Consider the following 18,590-nt stretch of genomic DNA (forward strand, 5'->3'; position numbering starts at 1 on the left):
GTAGTGCCCCATTTCCCTGAATTACTGTTAAACACCCAGATATATTGTCTTTAACTCTTATGGATTTATTCTTGATTTTGGTTGTAACTGAGATTGATTAACCACTTTTTGCTATATTTGAAGGAGTGACTCCTGATCACTCTTTCCCTTTTGAGATTACTTTATGTGTAATTAATACTTGATAAATTCCGCACTCTGATTGATTATCTTTTCTTATTCACTTGATATGTTTATTACTTACTTTAAACATTGATTATATTGTTCATGATTATGTTATCGTGTATGTGTGAGGCATGGCCGCTCGATCTTGATCTTCGGGCTGTGGATCACATCCCGGGTATGCCAGATAGGATACCGGCTGGGTGGATGTGACAGTCGAGACGAAGCTCCTCAATCAAAAAAGGGAAAAGAAATTGTAGGAGCAGGTCGATCTCCAATCCTTACCATATTTGGGGCCCGGAGCTCAAATCCCTCATAAAATTGAAAGCCAAATCCAAGTTTGTGGGTTTGGGAGAGGCATAGAAGAGAAAAAAGGCCGAATGTGGAGAAGAGCATTACTTTTACTGAAGAAGATTAAAGAGGTGTGTGTACACCCCATGACGACGTGATCATGATCAAGGTTGAGATCGGTCATTGGGACATACACAGAGTATTGGTGGACATGGGATCACCAGAAAATCTCTTATCATATGATGCTTACCAGAAGATGAGGATGGAGGAAGATTTGTTGAAGCCATCCCCAACTCATTTATATGGGTTTGCTGGATCATCAACAATTGCAGAGGGATCAGTACAACTGGACCTCACAATGGGAAATTTCCCTAAGGAAATCACCGTTCAGGTAAATTTCTTGGTTGTTCTACAGCTGCCAGCATACAACATCATACTTGGGAGGCCCTCCCTAACAAAGCTAGGAGCAATGGTGTCAGCTGAACACATGAAGATCAAATTCCCGATTGATCAGGGGGTTGGAGAGGTAACTTCTAATAATAATAATAAAAAACCTCCAGACAGTGTTATGTTTCATACCTGAAGGATAAGGCTGGTCCCAGAAAGGCCACATCCTTGTCAATAGAAGTTCGTGACGATCGGGACAAAGATAAAATGTAGAGGCTTGAGCTCGTAGAGAACCTGGAATGAATCCAATTGGATTCTGAGGACGAACAAAGGACAACCTTCATTGGGTCCGAACGGACAGAAGACTTCAAAGATGAGTTGAAGAATTTTCTTCAAGAAAACATTGATGTGTTTGCATGGTCGGCTGATGACATGCCTGGCATAGATCGATTGCTTGCATGAAGCTATCAGGGGCGAGGTCGAGAAGCTGAAGAGTTCGGGATTCATTGAACCGACCGAATGTCAAACTTGGTTAGCTAATGTTGTGATGGTCAAGAAATTGAATGGAAAATGGAGGATGTGTACCGACTACACTGACCTTAATAAGGCATGGCCGAAGGACTGCTACCCTCTGCCCCGAATAGATCTCTTGATCGATGCAACCGCCGGGTATGAAACTCTGAGTTTCATGGACGCCTATTTGGGCTACAACTAGATCCTGATGAACAAGGAGAATGAAAAGTTTACAGCCTTCATGACTGATTATGAAAGCTTTTATTATAAAGTCATGCCATTCGGGATGAGGAATGCAGGAGCAACTTATCAAAGAACCGTGAACTAAATCTTTAAAGATCTGATCGGGAAGAACATTGAAGCATATGTGGACGACATGCTAATAAAAAGCCTTCAGTGTTTGGGACATATAGCAGATTTAACGGAAGTATTTTTAGTTTTAAGAAAATACCAGATGAAGTTAAACCCAAAGAAATGTGCGTTCGGTGTGTCCTCAGAGAAGTTCCCAGGATTCATGGTTTCCCAAAGGGGAACAAAAGCGAATCCAGTAAAGATACATCCCTTGATTGATATGGAGCCTCCAAAGACCGTTTGGGACGTACAGTGCTTAACGGGTAGTGTCACATCCACCCAGCCGGTACCCTATCTGGAATACTCGAGTGTGTGATCCATAGTCCCGAAGATCAAGTTTAGGAACGATCATATCCACTTAGTACAATAATATAATCAAAAGCAAGAATAAATCGAAATGTTTAACTTTATTAATCAAAATATCATGATATGGTTCAAGAATACAATCAGAGTGCGGAAAATGATACAAATCAAATGTAAAGTGAGGCAGAAAAATCACTCCATAGACATATGCGGAAGGTAGATCAAAAGGTAGATTACAACCGATTCCCAACATAAAAAGGGGAATGGACAACTAAAGTCTCAACGAAACTAATAAAGTCCAAAAAGGGAATGGAAAGATATTCCATCGCTAGCACTCAAGTGCTAAAGCTGAACTACTCCTAATAAGCATTAGTCTCGTACTAATAATCTTCACCGACATAGTCACCATAGTTAGTACCTTGAGTACTAAAATAATCATCAACTTGGTCGTCAAAGTACTGACCATCATAGTCAACAGTATTTTACCTGCAGAAAAGTCTAATAGAAGATATTGCAAAAAGAAGTGAGTTCAAAAGAACTCAGCAAGGCAGTTCAATCCATAATAACATAATAATACATGAAAGCAAACCATACAAAATGCAACATGATATAAAACAAACAATGCAAATATGCTTCTAACTCTATGTATGTTGGTCTCTATTGGCAGACATGCTTTAAGTCATAGCACCATACTTCTTTGGATCGTCAATCACTCCCCCTCAACCATTTAAGATATCTTAGGTCTACCGTGTTAATTGGGTTAAGGCAATCCATCTCGGACATTCCGTGGCTGGGGTTTAGGTTACCGATCTCTCACATCACCATTGGTCAAGTATTGGCGCATGTCAGGGTTAAGCCTAGCCAAATGCAAGTCTTCTACTTAGTTATATCAACTTAGATCCAGATACCTCCATTCCTCCCATCCCGGGATCCTTTCCAGTATCCTTCACCCTAGAGTCATTGCATCTTCATGGTAAAAATCCACCATCTCGGACTACAGACTCAGCAACCCTATTGGACAGTTACATCACGCTAATAGGAAGTTCCCGTTTCCTCTCACGGGTTGGTTACCGGTCTTGATTTCAAGGGCCCATGTCCCACATCTGCAACTGTACCAATGAATGGCCTCTCACGAGTATACACAATGTGATTCATGTCCTTAACAGATGTAACCCGGTATCTGAAGTGCCACACAAATCCCCATTGCTACCACGGGTTGCTCGGTCTCAATTTTCTTCCGATCAGGTCTGATATAATAGGGACATCCTAGCCAAACACTTCTAGACATGCCCTAGGTATGTCAATCAGTAATCAAGGAAAGCGCCAAGGGGCACCATAAAAAAATGTCCCATACCACCTCCATTGGTGTCCAAAGGCAGGAACGCTAAAAGGGCATTCCCCATTCCCCAATCACAACCTAGGCAATCACATTCCCAATCAGTCATTCACAAGCACAACTGTTAATACAACATATATAATTCATAATTGAAATAACAATTGAATAATAAGAACAAGTACTCCTGTAGTTGAAGAACTACAACAGCCATATGATTATAAGAAACTAATTACAACAGTGATATGATCATGTAATTCTAAAACAAATACAAGTAAGCATGCATATTAGGTTATTAGAGATCAACCGTCCTTACCTTAAGTAATTTTTAAAGGATTCCGTAGAATTAATGAGGAAGAGGTCCAAGACTAGCAATTAAGACCTAAACAAACATATAATAATGATGAGGAATAAGACCTAGAAGATTAGAAGTCAAACGGAAGCAAACAGAGCTGTTTTGAGGCTACTGCTTGTGTTGGTCGATTGTTGATTAATGAGTGGGGATAATACCAAATTAGAATCATGGAGAATAGCTTTGGAATCAAAAGGCTTTAAACTTAGTAGATCGAAGACAAAATATTTAGGTTGTAACTTTAGTCATGATCGGGCAGATGATGAGGTGGTGATACTTGACGATAAAGAGATTCCTCAGAGTGATTGTTTTAGGTACCTACGCTCAATCATAAGTAAAAGAGGTGATTTAGAAGATGAGGTTTCCCAAAGAATTAAAATAGGGTGGATGAAGTGGAGAGGTGCGTCCGGGGTCTTATGTGATCGGCGTATTCCATTAAAACTTAAAGGAAAATTTTATAGGACTATTGTTCGACCAGCTATGATGTACGGTGCAAAGTGTTGGGCTGTTAAAAAGAATCATATAGATAAACTCAGTGTAGCAGAAATGAGGATGCTAAGATGGATGAGTGGCAAAACTAGGATGGATAAGATAAGAAACGATCATATTAGCATTGGTCTAGGAGTTGCTCCCATAAGTGATAAACTTAGAGAAAGTCGTTTGAGGTGGCACGACCATGTTCAATGGAGACCTATAAATGCTCCCGTACAGAGAAGTGATATAATGAATATTGAAGGAACTAGAAGAGCTAGGGGTAGACCTAAGATAACCTTAAGAGAAGTGGTGAGAAAGGATATGTATAGCTTAGGCCTTGTATCTAGCATGGCCTCTAACAGAACTGATTGGAGGGCAAGAATCCATGTAGCTGACCCCATTTAGTTGGGACAAGGCTTATTGTTGTTGTTGTTGTTGTTGGTGGTGGTGGTGGTGGTGGTGGTCGATTGGTTGGTCTACTGACCCAGTCGACCAATGGAACAGTACGGGTCTGTAAACCCTAGTTTGATCATAACTTCTTCGTTTGAAGTCCGGTTGGTCCGAAATTCGAAAGGGACCTTCCTAGAACGTATTAAGACTATCCAAGAAGGTCAAAGTATCAAGTCATGGTCAAAAGATAGGTTCTTGATTGAACCATAAAGATTAGTGTTTCATCACATATACTAACCATGGCTCTCATGGAAAGGCTAGGGTGAATAAAGATTTACCCTAGGGAATAAAAGAGTGCGAAACCACTTCTTAGTTAGGAAAGTGTAGGTAATACATCAAAAGTAATTCAATTCAATTAATTGATGGGGAAAAAATTCCTTACCTGGATTTGCTTTCCCTTACTTGAAGTATTCGCAGCGGAAGTCTAGATCCACGTTCTCGTTCCACCACCAAAGATTTACTGGCGAGATTCCTCAATCACAGGGAAAGGGAATAATATCCACAACCCAAATGCCATGGATTAATGGAATGAAGATCAAATACTAGCAAAGAAGAAAATCTAAGCCTGCGATTCTAAGAGAGAGGGAGAGAGAGATGGAGCCGCCGTTTCTCAGAGATTCGCTCGTGCGAATGAATCACTCAGTTACTTTTTCACTAATGCGGTGGTTACCAAAATATATAACCCTATTTTGTAACCGCCCTAATAGTGAGTTTCCAATATTGCCCTTGGGCATTTAATTTATTAATCAAATTAATAAATTCCAACAGCTCCCACTTGCACAAGGGCAAGTGTTAATCTTTCAATGTGTCCCAGACACACTTGTATATCCCAGATATACACATTCAATCTCTCTGCTATGTATCCCAGATACATAGACCTCTTGTGTCCCAGACACACATGCATATCCCAGATATACATATATATTGATCTCTTCACTATGTATCCCAGATACATAGACCACCTGTGTCCCAGACACTAATATCCACAAGTCATACTGGCAAAATGGGTTGTGCGACCGGTGATATACCTGCACACGTGAGCCCCAAACTAGAAACATTCCCAGAAAGCCAGAATGGCACATCACTCATAGAAACAAATCAAATAAGCATTAGTATAACACAATGTCCTAGGTTTATTCAAACTCACCAGACTAAAGGTATCTCGATCCCTCTGAGAGATCACCTTCTTGTCCTTAAAATGTTCACTACTGTAACACATACAGTTGGCGCCAGCAAACACTTTTTAGGGTGCAGTTGAATCAAACCTTTCCTTTCGCCCCAGACCATCACTACACTTAGGATTGACTCCTTTCCCGGTAGTGCCCCTTTAGGTCGAATCAATCATGACCATAGGTAACACCCCAAAGTAGCCACATCAACCCTTCGTTTCATGATGTCGTCGAAAGTCACTAAGAACACTAATGGACCATAAGGTCCAGGACTCACACAATGAGAGGAGCAGGGATCCATCCTCTCATTTCCAATGATCGCTAAGCACACATAGTATGATATATGTGCTATGGTGGAGCATTCTATATACAATAGAACGTATGTCCATCTCAACACCATACAGGTCTTAGTCCAGTCGCAACCCCTTGCGCCTAACCCGAGTTTCTTTATTGTCGCCACCCTAGCGCCACATAAAGTACTCGCACCTTGCTCCTATAGGCAACATGAATAGTGGGAACATTCATGTCGATTCTCTTCACAATAGAGAAACTCATCTTGATTCCAAATCAAGGCGACATCATGATTATGAATTGACCTACACAAAGTCATTCACAATCCGTCTCATCTCTGCTCGCCTCCAAGGCGCCAGAGGCGAATGCTCGTGTGAGTGAGCCATTCTCTTGCCTATTGACATATGTTGTTTTATGCTAGAAGAAACACAATCGCACAGTAAAGTGAATAAGAATAAATGCTTGGAATGAACTCATATTACTCATTAATAAGAAAGTCTCAGTACAAAAATAAGTCACAATCTACGCAAGCCCAAGGATTTTACATGAGAAATAAAAACATCCTTGACTATAGGTTTGGTAAGAGGGTCAGCTACCATCAAACTAGTAGATATGTGCTTAAGTACAACTTTCTTTCTTGATGTAATGTCTCTAACAAAGTGATATCTCAACTGTATATGTTTGGTCTTCCCATGATACTTGGGGTCCTTGACATAGCTAAGAGCTGCCGTACTATCACAGTAGACAAGGGCAGCCTCTTTGGATGTCATCACAATCCCGAGATGTCGAAGGAATCTCCTCAACCAAACAGCCTCTTGAACCGCAGCTGAGCATGCCACATACTCTGCTTCCATGGTCGAGAGGGATATACAAGCCTGCTTCTTGCTACACCATGAAATGGCCCCGCCATTCAGCAAGAAAGCATATCCAGAGGTTGATTTGCGCTCATCGATGTCTCCAGCCCAGTCGGCATCACTATAGCCAACTAACCGCAAATCCGATCCTTGGTAACACAACATGTAGTTACTCGTTCCTCTGAGATATCTCAATATCCTCTTGACTGCTTTCCAGTGCTCTATGCATGGGTTTGATTGGTACCAACTAACCAAACCCACTGCATAACAAATATCCGGCCTAGTACACATCATAGCGTACATAAGGCTACCCACTGCACTAGAATATGGAACTCTTTCCATCTTGGTTTTCTCCTCTGGAGTCTTAGGACCCATATCAAGGTTCAAATGCAAACCCTTCTCCACTGGAGTATCAATTGGTTTGCAGTTGTGCATCTGGTATCTCGTCAAGACATTGTCAATATAGGTCTCTTGAGATAAACCCAGTAATCTCTTTTACCTATTTCTGACAATCTTGACACCAAGCACATAGCTTGCTTCACCCATGTCCTTCATATCAAATACGGAGGACAACTATTTCTTAATGGTTTCCAATAGCTCCTTGCTATTGCTAGCCATAAGTATGTCATCTACGTACAGTGTCAGAATGACATAATTATTATCAGATCTCTTGGTGTAAACACAGTGGTCTTCCTCAAGCATGGAAAAACCATTTTCCATCATAGCTTGGTGGAAGCGCACATTCCACTGTCTAGATGCTTGCTTTAAGCCATATATGGACTTCTTAAGCTTGCACACTTTGCGCTCAAGTCCATGTGCTTCAAAGCCTTGAGGTTGATCCATATAGATCTCTTCCTCAAGTTCTCCATTGAGAAAAGCAGTTTTTACATCCATCTGATAAAGCTCCAAGTCCAACTGAGCAACAATGGCTAGTATGAGGCGAATTGAGGCAAACCTAACCACAGGGGAAAAAGTTTCCTCATAATCAACGCCCTCTCGTTGGGTGTAGCCCTTAGCCACTAAACGAGCCTTGAATCTCTCAATAGATCCATCCGCCTTTCTTTTGATCTTGAGAACCCACTTGTTCCCAATTGCCTTTCGGCCTAGCGGCAAGTCAACCAAGTCCCAGACATGATTAACTTTCATCGACTCCAACTCTTCCTTTATTGCTTTTAACCATTCCTTTGAGCTTGACCCCGCAAGAGCTTCCTGCATGCTCTTTGGTTCATGCTCATCGACTGAAATCATCTCACAGGTCGATCTCTTCGGGAGAGTTACCATGTAGGCTTCATCCTCTATGTCGAAACGTCGACGAGGAACTAGCCCGCGCCCACTACGGCGCAAGTGCATGTCAAATTGCTCACCGTCTAAGGTAGCTATCACATCTGCACTCCCACTCCCACTAGGATCTTCTGGATGAACCCCAGGTTCATTATCCAGAATCTGAATCCCTGGAGTGACAAGACCACTATCTTGTATCTCAAAGAATTCCGATGATTCTTTGTTAACTCCTGAAAGAGATGGAAAATCATTTTCCAAGAATGTTGCATCCCTAGACTCAAGTTCCGTTCTCCTCTCACTCTCATCTAGTCCAATGAAGACATGGCCCTTTGAAGGTTCAGAATATCTCACAAAGATACACTTTCTTCCTCTGGGTCCAAGCTTTCCATATTGGTGAGAAGTAGAGTGAACATATGCTGCACATCCCCATGCGCGCAAGTAACTCAAATCTGGCTTCCTTCCGGTCCACAACTCATATGGTGTGGAAGGAACCGATTTGGTTGGAACTCTGTTGAGGATATAGGCCGCAGTCAGCAAAGCATCTCCCCAATAAGAGATGGGTAGATTTGCCTGCGCCATCATGGATCTCACCATGTCTAGCAAGGTTCTATTCCTCCTCTCAGCAACCCCATTTTGCTGTGGAGTCCCTGGAATAGTAAGTTGTCTAGATATCCCCTTTTCATCACATAACCCTTTGAACATATCGGAGAGATACTCTCTACCTCTATCCGTTCTAAGAGTTTTAAACCTTTTGTCTAACTGATTCTCAACTAAGCTCATGAATTTCTTAAAACATTCCAGAGCTTCTAACTTATGAGAAATTAGATAAAAGTGACCATACCTTGTATAGTCATCTATGAATGTGATGAAATAAGACTGTCCTTTTCTAGTATGCACATTCATGGGTCCACACACATCTGAATGGATAAGTTCTAAAGGAAGAGATGCTCTCAAAGCCCTTTTAAATGGTTTTCTAGTTGCTTTTCCTGCTAGACATGACTCACAGATTGGCAAATCAGATAGTGAACCTTGGCCTAAGAGACCTTCTCTTGCCAACCTGTTCATCCTATCTAAACCAATATGTCTTAGTCTAGCATGCCACAAATTAGAAACAATACACACAGTATCTTGGCAAACAAAAGCACTACTAGAATTAAATGAATAATCAATTGTATCCAATACAATGAAACCATTCAGAAGAAAACCATAACCATAAACTGTATCACCCAAATACAAAACCAAAGAATTGTTTTCAAATACAACTCTAAAACCATGTCTCATAAACCACTCTTGTTTCTGTTCCCACCTCTATTATTTTGCCTAGACCACTGAGGTTGAGCTCTCTCCTTCTTGCGCTTGAAGCCTGCACCCTTACGAGTGCTTGCTTCAGCAGCAACTATTTCAATGTGAGGGACATCGGCCAACATCCGATCCTCCTCTAGCTCAAGGTGCTTGGCAGCTTGATCAAATGTCTTGACCTCATCAACATGAGTCAAGAAGATCTTCATATGCTCCCAAGACTTAGGCAATGACCTAATGAATGCAGAGACTTGCTCCTCTTCAGTCTTTAGGCGCCCACATTCGCTCAACTCACTAATCATGTTGGACATGATGGTTATATGCTGCCTCATGGTGTGACCCTGGCACATCTTATAACCGTCAAAGGTGAGTCCGAGCTGGCAGCCTCTTGTGGTGGAAGTCCCTCCCTACTCTTCACAGCCTCCCACAAAGACTTTGCAGTCCTATGCTTCTCAAATCGAAGCATCAGGTCATCCTTCATGGAGCTCAGGATTGTAATCCTGGCTACCCGGTCTTTCCTCTTCCAGGCATTGTAAAGCTCAAGGTTCCTGCTATACTGTGCAGTGGTACCTTCCTCAGGTGGGGACATGGTCTAGTTTACGGTTTCCAGCATGTTCTATTCTTCTAGGAGATACTGCACCTTTCGGTGCCAAAGGTCATAATATCTCTCATTCGGTTTATCTCCTTTCGCGAAGTTAGCAACAATGCTCTTGGTAGCAGCCATTCATTCTAGAGACATTACATACTAGGATGAGTTCAACTATTCTAGCATAAAACACAACTCAAGCAACAGCAAATCACACTAGCATAGTCAACCTATGGGATAAGCATTTAAACCAAAAGAGATGCTAACAAACATTCAATCAAATTCTCATGCAAACCCACATAGACTTATACACTAGTTTCATTCTGTGCAAGAAACATGATTGATAGACCCATAAAAAAACAATTTTATTAAAATAAAACATGCAATCATGTTAAAGCTATGAGGTGGTTCACACAGAACACTTCTACCTCATTAGCTCCCACTAGGCCCCAATAGGCCCTCAATGCCCAAACATCACACAGATTGTCGGGCCATTGGTGTCCAGTAAGTTAGAAACACATTCCGAACTGGACAGACCAATATCCAAAAAATCCATCTCCCAGACGGACTGCCGTCTGCCCAGACGGAATTCCGTCTGCCTTTTATGCCCAGACAGATGACCGTCTGCCCAGACGGAAATTCCGTCTGGCATTCTGTGACCAGACGGATGACCGTCTGCCCAGACGAAAATTCCGTCTGGCATTCTGTGACCAGATGGATGACCGTCTGGTTCAGACGGTCGACCGTCTGGCCCAGACGGATGACCGTCTCCCAGACGGAAATTCCGTCTGGGTCACTGTGACCACTCTGATAATAGACGGACGACCATCTGACCAGACGGTCGTCCGTCTGGTCCACAGTGACCAAAAAACGGCGATTTTTCAATTTTTCTTGAACGAAAAAAAAAACGGTAAAACACGTTTATTCACTCAAAAAATCATCCAAAAACACATGGAAAAATCCAACAATAAAATTTTTTAAATAAAAAATTATCATCATGGATTATCAATTCATGCAAATCTTCATTAAGGAAATTCACAAGGATCTCTCACTCAGATCCGAATCAAAATTAAAGGTTTCCAAAAACCCTATCAATTCTCCCATGGGTTTCGTATTAAACCCTTGATCCTCCCATTGGATCCATACAATAAAATTAAACAATGGGGAGGAACAATAAACGTGGGAACCAATGGCTCTGATGCCAATGTAGGTAATACATCAAAAGTAATTCAATTCAATTAATTGATGGGGAAAAAATTCCTTACCTGGATTTGCTTTCCTTTACTTGAAGTATTCGCAGCGGAAGTCTAGATCCACGTTCTCGTTCCACCACCAAAGATTTACCGGCGAGATTCCTCAATCACAGGGAGAGGGAATAATATCCACAACCCAAATGCCATGGATTAATGGAATGAAGATCAAATACTAGCAAAGAAGAAAATCTAAGCCTGCGATTCTAAGAGAGAGGGAGAGAGAGATGGAGCCGCCGTTTCTCAGAGATTCGCTCGTGCGAATGAATCACTCAGTTACTTTTTCACTAATGCGGTGGTTACCAAAATATATAACCCTATTTTGTAACCGCCCTAATAGTGAGTTTCCAATATTGCCCTTGGGCATTTAATTTATTAATCAAATTAATAAATTCCAACAGAAAGCTTTGGGGAGGACCCAACAATTAGCAAAGGATTAGGGTTTTCAATTAAATATCATCTCATGAAGGTTCCCTTAGATTGGTTCTCAAGATAACCCAAGGTAGGTTCACAGAGTGAAAGGGAAACATCTTTTTAGTAATTCAAAACAAATAATGCATTGGGGAGGATTTATAAATAATAGGGTCCCCAATTGGATATTCTCTCATGAGGATTACCCAAGGGTTTCCCACCAAAATCTCTTCATATAATGGTTTCCAATTGTCCAAGAAACATTAGGGATCGACTCCTCAATCATGAGGACACAAGGGAATGTCATGGTAATGGTATGAGACCTCCCCCACAACCATAAACTTGTAAGAAAACAATACAAAGGGGTAATCAAGGATTCTGGTAAGATCAATAATCAATAACATCAAGAAACAAGAACATCACCATATGGTTTCAAAAACTTCAAGGACATAAGAATTGGAGAATTCACTCTAAGAAAGAAAGAATAGTCAAGAATCACGAAACAAGAACATCACCATATGGTTTCAAGAACTTCAAGAACATAGAGTGAATGGAGAATTCACTCTAAGAAATAAAGAATAGTCAAGAATCAAGAAACAAGAACATCACCATAGGGTTTCAAGAACTTCAAGAACATAGAGTGAATTGGGGAATTCACTCTAAGAAAGAAAGAATAGTCAAGAATCACGAAACATGAACATCACCATATGGTTTCAAGAACTTCAAAAACATAGAGTGAATGGAGAATTCACTCTAAGAAATAAAGAATAGTCAAGAATCAAAAAACAAGAAACAAGAACATCACCATATGGTTTCAAGAACTTCAAGAACATAAAGTGAATTCTAATTAGTTTGGTGTGATTTGCGTAGTTTGACTCAATACTAGACTCGTTGTATCCTTACTTTTTGGCTCATTTATGCATGTAGTTTTCTATAGTAGTACTGTGATAAATTATTAAATGAATGGTTTCCTCCTTTTCTGTCAGCAAATATTTTATTATAAAATTCCATTTACAAAAGGAACAAGCTGTGGCATCTTTTGTAATTCTTTGATGCCGACTCATCATAGCTTCGGTATGCACCTGATGTCACAATAAACACCCATTCCCAGCAGGAAATTGCTTTAGGACTGTCAAGCTGAATTTTGGATCGTCGGATTCAAAGTTTCGATCGAGATTCAGATCTCGACCATTGAATATCCAATGTCAAGATCGAAATCTCTATTTTGACCCGGTGACTGAAAATGTTTTGGTTGAGTGAAGCAAGGTCCCTCCCAAAGGAGTACACCTGTTAGGACTTCAAGAACACACAATGGCTTTTATCAACTTGTCCCATAGTAAGAGTAAGCTACGCTAGTTTAGCCACCAGTCATCTATGTTTAAAGTGACGAGACACGTTTACGTCCACGTTCCATCTAATGGAAGTACCACTAAATTGTCGAGTGAGTTTGCGTGGATTATTTGAACGGTTCATCTTAAATAAGAAGGAATCGGCAGAAGACAGAAATAAAAAAATAAAAAGGATAGTAAAAGCAACAGTACTGTTCTTGTAGGAATTAAAAATGGCTACTCGAGTGAGCATTCCAGGCGAACCCACTCGGACCGGCACGGCGTTGACAGACACAGCGGCAAGCGCAATCCAAACTTTCGCTCCAATCAACAAAATCCATCAACACCTCTGCGCGTAATCTTGTTCTTTTTCTTCCCGAAAATCATTTAAGATAGGAAAAAGATCCAGAATCATCAGTTTCGCTTCTTTGCAGGTTCCATTTCTACGCTGATGACATGACAAGACAGGTGGTGGCACACCACTTCTGCTCTCACCAGACTGAAGAGATGAGACAGTGCGTTATCTACGATGGCCCAGAAGCGGATGCACGGCTAATCGGTGTAGAATATATGATATCGGAGGACCTCTTTCAGAACTTGCCAAATGCTGAGAAGCCACTTTGGCACTCCCATGAGTACGAAGTGAAGAGTGGAACTTTGTTCCTGCCAGGGGTGCCTGAAGCAGTGCAGAGAATGGATCTCGAGAAGGTGGCTAGAACCTACGGTAAGACTATTCATTTCTGGCAGGTCGATAGAGGTGACGAGCTCCCTCTTGGTTTGCCCCAGATCATGATGGCCCTCACTAGAGATGGTCATCTCAACGGCAATCTCGCTCAAGGTACATGGCTGGCTTCACTTAATTAACATCTTTTCATGGCTTTTTAGTAGAAGCATATTACATGTTATGTTATGTCATTCATTGCAGAGGTACAGAAGCGATATGGTGTGAATTTTGACGAAGAAAGGAAGAACAGGGCGTACATAACAGGGCCGGTGCGTGGAATTCATCCATTAGCAAATGGAGGAGGACAGGGGCTGAAGACGAAGCTTAGAGAGACAGATCCCAAGCCAGTGGAATCTGTTCCCAGGGTTTTTGTCTAAGTATTAGGGCTTACCTTTTGCAACCCACCACGCTGAAGTTGGTCTTTATGTAATCCTAAGTGGTTTAATTTTGTCAAGTAAGTTGTAAGCTTTTTTTTGGTAACAAGTAGTGTTCAAAATAATCCGATAACAAGTAGGTTGTAAACTTGGTTTGCCTAGAACATAATATCTAGGGTTTGTGTTGGACATCCGTGTATCATAGTGGTAACGTTTGGTATATTTAGATTAATGAATGGATACATGTTTATGCGTTTGTGTCTTGGCAAAAATATCTATTTCTAGTCAGCTTTCCCACGGACCCTAGTCAATTATATCCAATGGATATGTGACTATATAATTGAGAGAATCTTGTTACTGTAAAATCTGAAGAGACATCCATATTGTTTCCAGGCCATTTGCTCCAGGCCATTTGCTCCGACTGAAACCAACCTGGGGAATTTTTCCTCAGTGGAAAATTAGCAAATCTGTTTGGATTCCTAAGAATTGGGAACACTTTAGTATTTGGAAATATAAATAGCATTTGTGACCAAATTGAAGCTGAACTTTAGGCCATAGAATCATCCCCCTCCCCTAACTAGTCACGTTATAACCAAAAGAAAGCATCGTTGAGTTGGATAAATAATTCTCAAAACCCAGACAGGAGTGCATTCGGGATGGGATCGAAATACTAGATTTTACTACATGAAGTTAAGACTTGGCACAGGAAAGAGAAAAATAGTGTTGGTGATGAATAACAACCACCGCATGACTGAAATCCAAATCAAATTGTAGCATGCGTGATTCAATTATACTCATCCTCTCCTGAAATCCCCACCTTTGTTGACCAAATGTTTCCTCCTGAACAACTAACTTCTGATGATGCTACTCTCCCTGCTATGCTGTGTTTTGTCTTGGAACTTGTAAAGCTCATGTTGGGATTCATTAATTATTAAATAGAAACTCTAGAAAATATAGGTTATATATTTTGGTAACAGCCGCATGACTTGAGTGATCAGATTATGGATACGTTGTCACATCCACCCAGCAAGTACCTCATATGGAATATCCGGGAATGTAATCCACAATCTAAGGATCAAGATTCGTAGGTCCATGCGTCCCACATACACAATGACATAATCATGAACAATAATAATCAAGGTAAAAACAACTAATACTAAGTATCATGAATAAGGTAAGATTAAATAAATCAGAGTGCGGAAAACAGATAATATCAAAGTGTGAACATAATCATAAAGGTGAGAGAAGGTGTGATAACCACCCTCTCAGAGTAGCGAAAAAGAAGTATGATAAAGTTAGTTACATGTTCAAGTATCTAAAAGATAAATCCAAACAAGTTAATTACAGATCCAAATACTCCATAAATACACCAGAGAAATGGGGCACTAAGCTAGGGTTTCTTCTACTCTAATAATAGTCTCCTCAATTGTACGGATGAAGAAAACCCAGCTCTGCCGCTCCCGCACAACCGTGAGGCTAACCCTGGTGTGAATAGTAATCCTCCTCGGCACCAACACTCGGATCTTCACAGATGTCACTACCCGAAGGGTAGTATGTGGAATCATAGTCCGTCTTGAAGGGGGTGCCATCAAAATCTTCGGTGCCTATAGGATAATCTAAAAACATTTGTACAAAAGGAATGAGTTTGAAGAACTTAGCAAGGTAGTTATTCCATAATTAGAAATCATACACATACAGAACATAACATAATGCAATGTGATATGGAACATATGATGCAAATATGATTCTAACTCGATCTATAAATGCTAGTCTCTAGGGTAGACATGCTTTAAGTCATAGCACCATACTTCTCTGGGTTGTCAGTCACTCCCCCTCAATCATACAAGATATCTTGGGTCTGCCAGGAGAATATCGGTAAAGTCATCTCAAAAACCATGGTAAGGGGATCCGTCACCGCTCTCTCACATCACCATTTGGTATAAGTACTGGCGCATGTCACAGTAAAGCCTAGCCCAACGCAAGTCATCTACTCAGTCGGTCAAGTCAGATCCAGATACGTCCATTCCTCGCCCCCGACGATCCTTTCTGGTATCCTTCACACTAGAGTCAGACTCATCAACCCTATTGGTCATCCACAAATAGTAAACAGGAAGCTCTCACGTCCTCTCACGGGTTGGTTGCCGGTTTTGAGCACCCGTGAGCCCAGGTCTAGCTATTTGCAACCCTACCAATAAATGGCCCCTCTCGGGTATCCGTAGCATGGTTTATGTCCCCTACTGGATTGGTTACTGGCCTAGAGCGCCCATCCAACCATACATTACCACGGGTCGTTCGGTCTCAATGCCCTTCCAATTCGGGTCTGACACAACAAGGATAAACCTAGCCACCCAACTAGACAATCATATGTATGTCATCCAATAACCCGGGAGAGTGTAGATAGGCACCATCGGAGAACATCTCATACTATTCCCTCCGATGCCTAAGGACAGAAGTGTCAATAGGACACTCCCCAATCCCAAGTTATACGTAGGCAATCACATATTCAAGTTCATCATCTTTTATGCATCCAATACATCTTATCATAAAAGTTAAATCATGATATTGAAATGAATCACCATAGACATAAGTAAACAAGAATAGTAATGTAACATGACAAGAGTATAAAGATTTCAATACTACTGTTCTAACACATATATAACAGTCTTATAAAGATTAAAAGTAATCAAGAGATTCTATTCATAAATAAGAACATAAATCATAAGTTGATGATCTATATGTTTATGGAGATAACCATCCTTACCTTGGGTTGAATTGATGATGAATTGAGAATACCAAGAAATAGTCCAAAAGAATTGTTAAGACCTTAAACAAACATCAATAATAAGTTAGAGAAGAAATTGGGAAGATCGGATGCTAATTGGATCAAAACTGGCCAAGGTTGCTGTCAGCAACAACTTTGGTCGATGGTTCTTGGTCGATGGTATCGACCAAAAGGATCGACCAAAATTCTCTTCGGGATAGAATAGTGGATTTTGGGGGTTTTCATCCGAAATTGGTTTTCCGGTGTTCGGATCAATCTGAAACTTGGAGGAATGCTTAACAACAGTAGTAGGACACTATAAGTCAAGAAATTTACTCAATCCAATGGTCCAAACAAAAAGCCCCAAATTGAGCTAACAAGTTCAAGTGACAAACATCATGGCATGAGTTGGAATTGATTGCATTGACATGAAAAATGGCATGTAATAGCTAGGGGAACTAATAGAAATTCGATTGGAAACATATAGTAGTGATAAACATGAACATAACATACCCTACAACTCAGTTTGGTACAAAATGGCATGATGTTAAAAGAAAAATTAAAGAATACATATGCTAGGCATGAGATGGAGGCATAGCATCAATGGATGGCTAAGAAGATCATAGGTTAATCATGTACATGTAGACACTTGGAGTGGTGGTTGCAAGGTTGTAGCACCATCTCCAATGTCTCATTAGCAAGATAGGAATAGAAAAGAATAGAAAATGGTAGGATAGAGAATGAAATGGTGATTCATACCTTGGTGTGAAAAATGTAGACAAGAATCAATGATAAACAATGAGTTTTTTTGGTGAAGTGCCATTCACATTAGCCAAGGAGTTGCTTTGGGAAGCTCCCCCCCCCCCCCCCCCCCCCACGTTTTCAGGTGAGAAAATGATTGCAATAGGGCTCAAGGCTCGAGGTTATAATAAATAGAATGAGAATATTCCATGGAATCATTAACTTGGCAGAGTGGGAAACTTTGGTCGATGGTATCGACCAAAATGTCTCTCAGCAGAAAAACAAGTTTAGTTCAGCAACTTCAAGTAGGGTTTTGAAAGGCTATACAAGGTCAATTTGAATGAGGTTTTCTTCTACAATTCAATCAAGAAGTCTAGTTTCGGGGAATACCTTTGGATTGTGCATAGGAGGTCATTAGGTACATCAACTAGATTAATCTTCTCCGATGCGCAGACTTTCCTTAAACACTGACAAAGCATTTAAGCAAGGGGTATCATCGTCAATGTCCATGGGCTCGGTCTCCGAATCATGATCATCAATCAGAATGGTCCATAAGTCTCTTCTACCACTGCTTCGGGTCTTCAGACCTAAATACAACAGTGGATCCGGGCTAGGGTCAGGGTCAGAATAGGGCTGGATATTACAACATCCCTGTTGTATCAGACCCGAATCGAAAGGGCATTGAGACCGAACGACCCATGGTAGTAGTGTGGTTTGATGGGCGCTCAAGACCGGTAACCAACCCGTGAGAGGACATAAATCACACTACGAATACCCGAAAGGGGCCAGTCATTGGTAAGGTTGCAAATAGCTAGACTTGGGCTCACGGGCGCTCGAGACCAGTGGGTTATATCCGTGAGAGGACGTGAGAGCTTCCCGTCTACTATTTGTGGATGACCAATAGGGTT

The 18,590-nt window shown here is 41.0% G+C and overlaps 1 protein-coding gene across 1 annotated transcript; it reads left to right on the top strand.

The window, feature by feature from the left end:
• Positions 1-13,315: 13,315 nt before the first annotated feature.
• Positions 13,316-14,231, top strand: LOC149022141 (oil body-associated protein 1A-like). The gene is made up of 3 exons (XM_089147244.1): positions 13,316-13,437; positions 13,517-13,920; positions 14,008-14,231. Exons 1-3 carry the CDS (start codon positions 13,316-13,318, stop codon positions 14,181-14,183), a joined length of 702 nt encoding a protein of 233 aa, XP_089003370.1. The 3' UTR covers positions 14,184-14,231.
• Positions 14,232-18,590: the final 4,359 nt, after the last annotated feature.

Source organism: Hakea prostrata, chromosome 3, assembly GCF_041222555.1.
Source record: "Hakea prostrata isolate BN-2017 chromosome 3, UWA_Hpros_2, whole genome shotgun sequence".
In the NCBI taxonomy this organism is placed as follows: Eukaryota; Viridiplantae; Streptophyta; class Magnoliopsida; order Proteales; family Proteaceae; genus Hakea; species Hakea prostrata.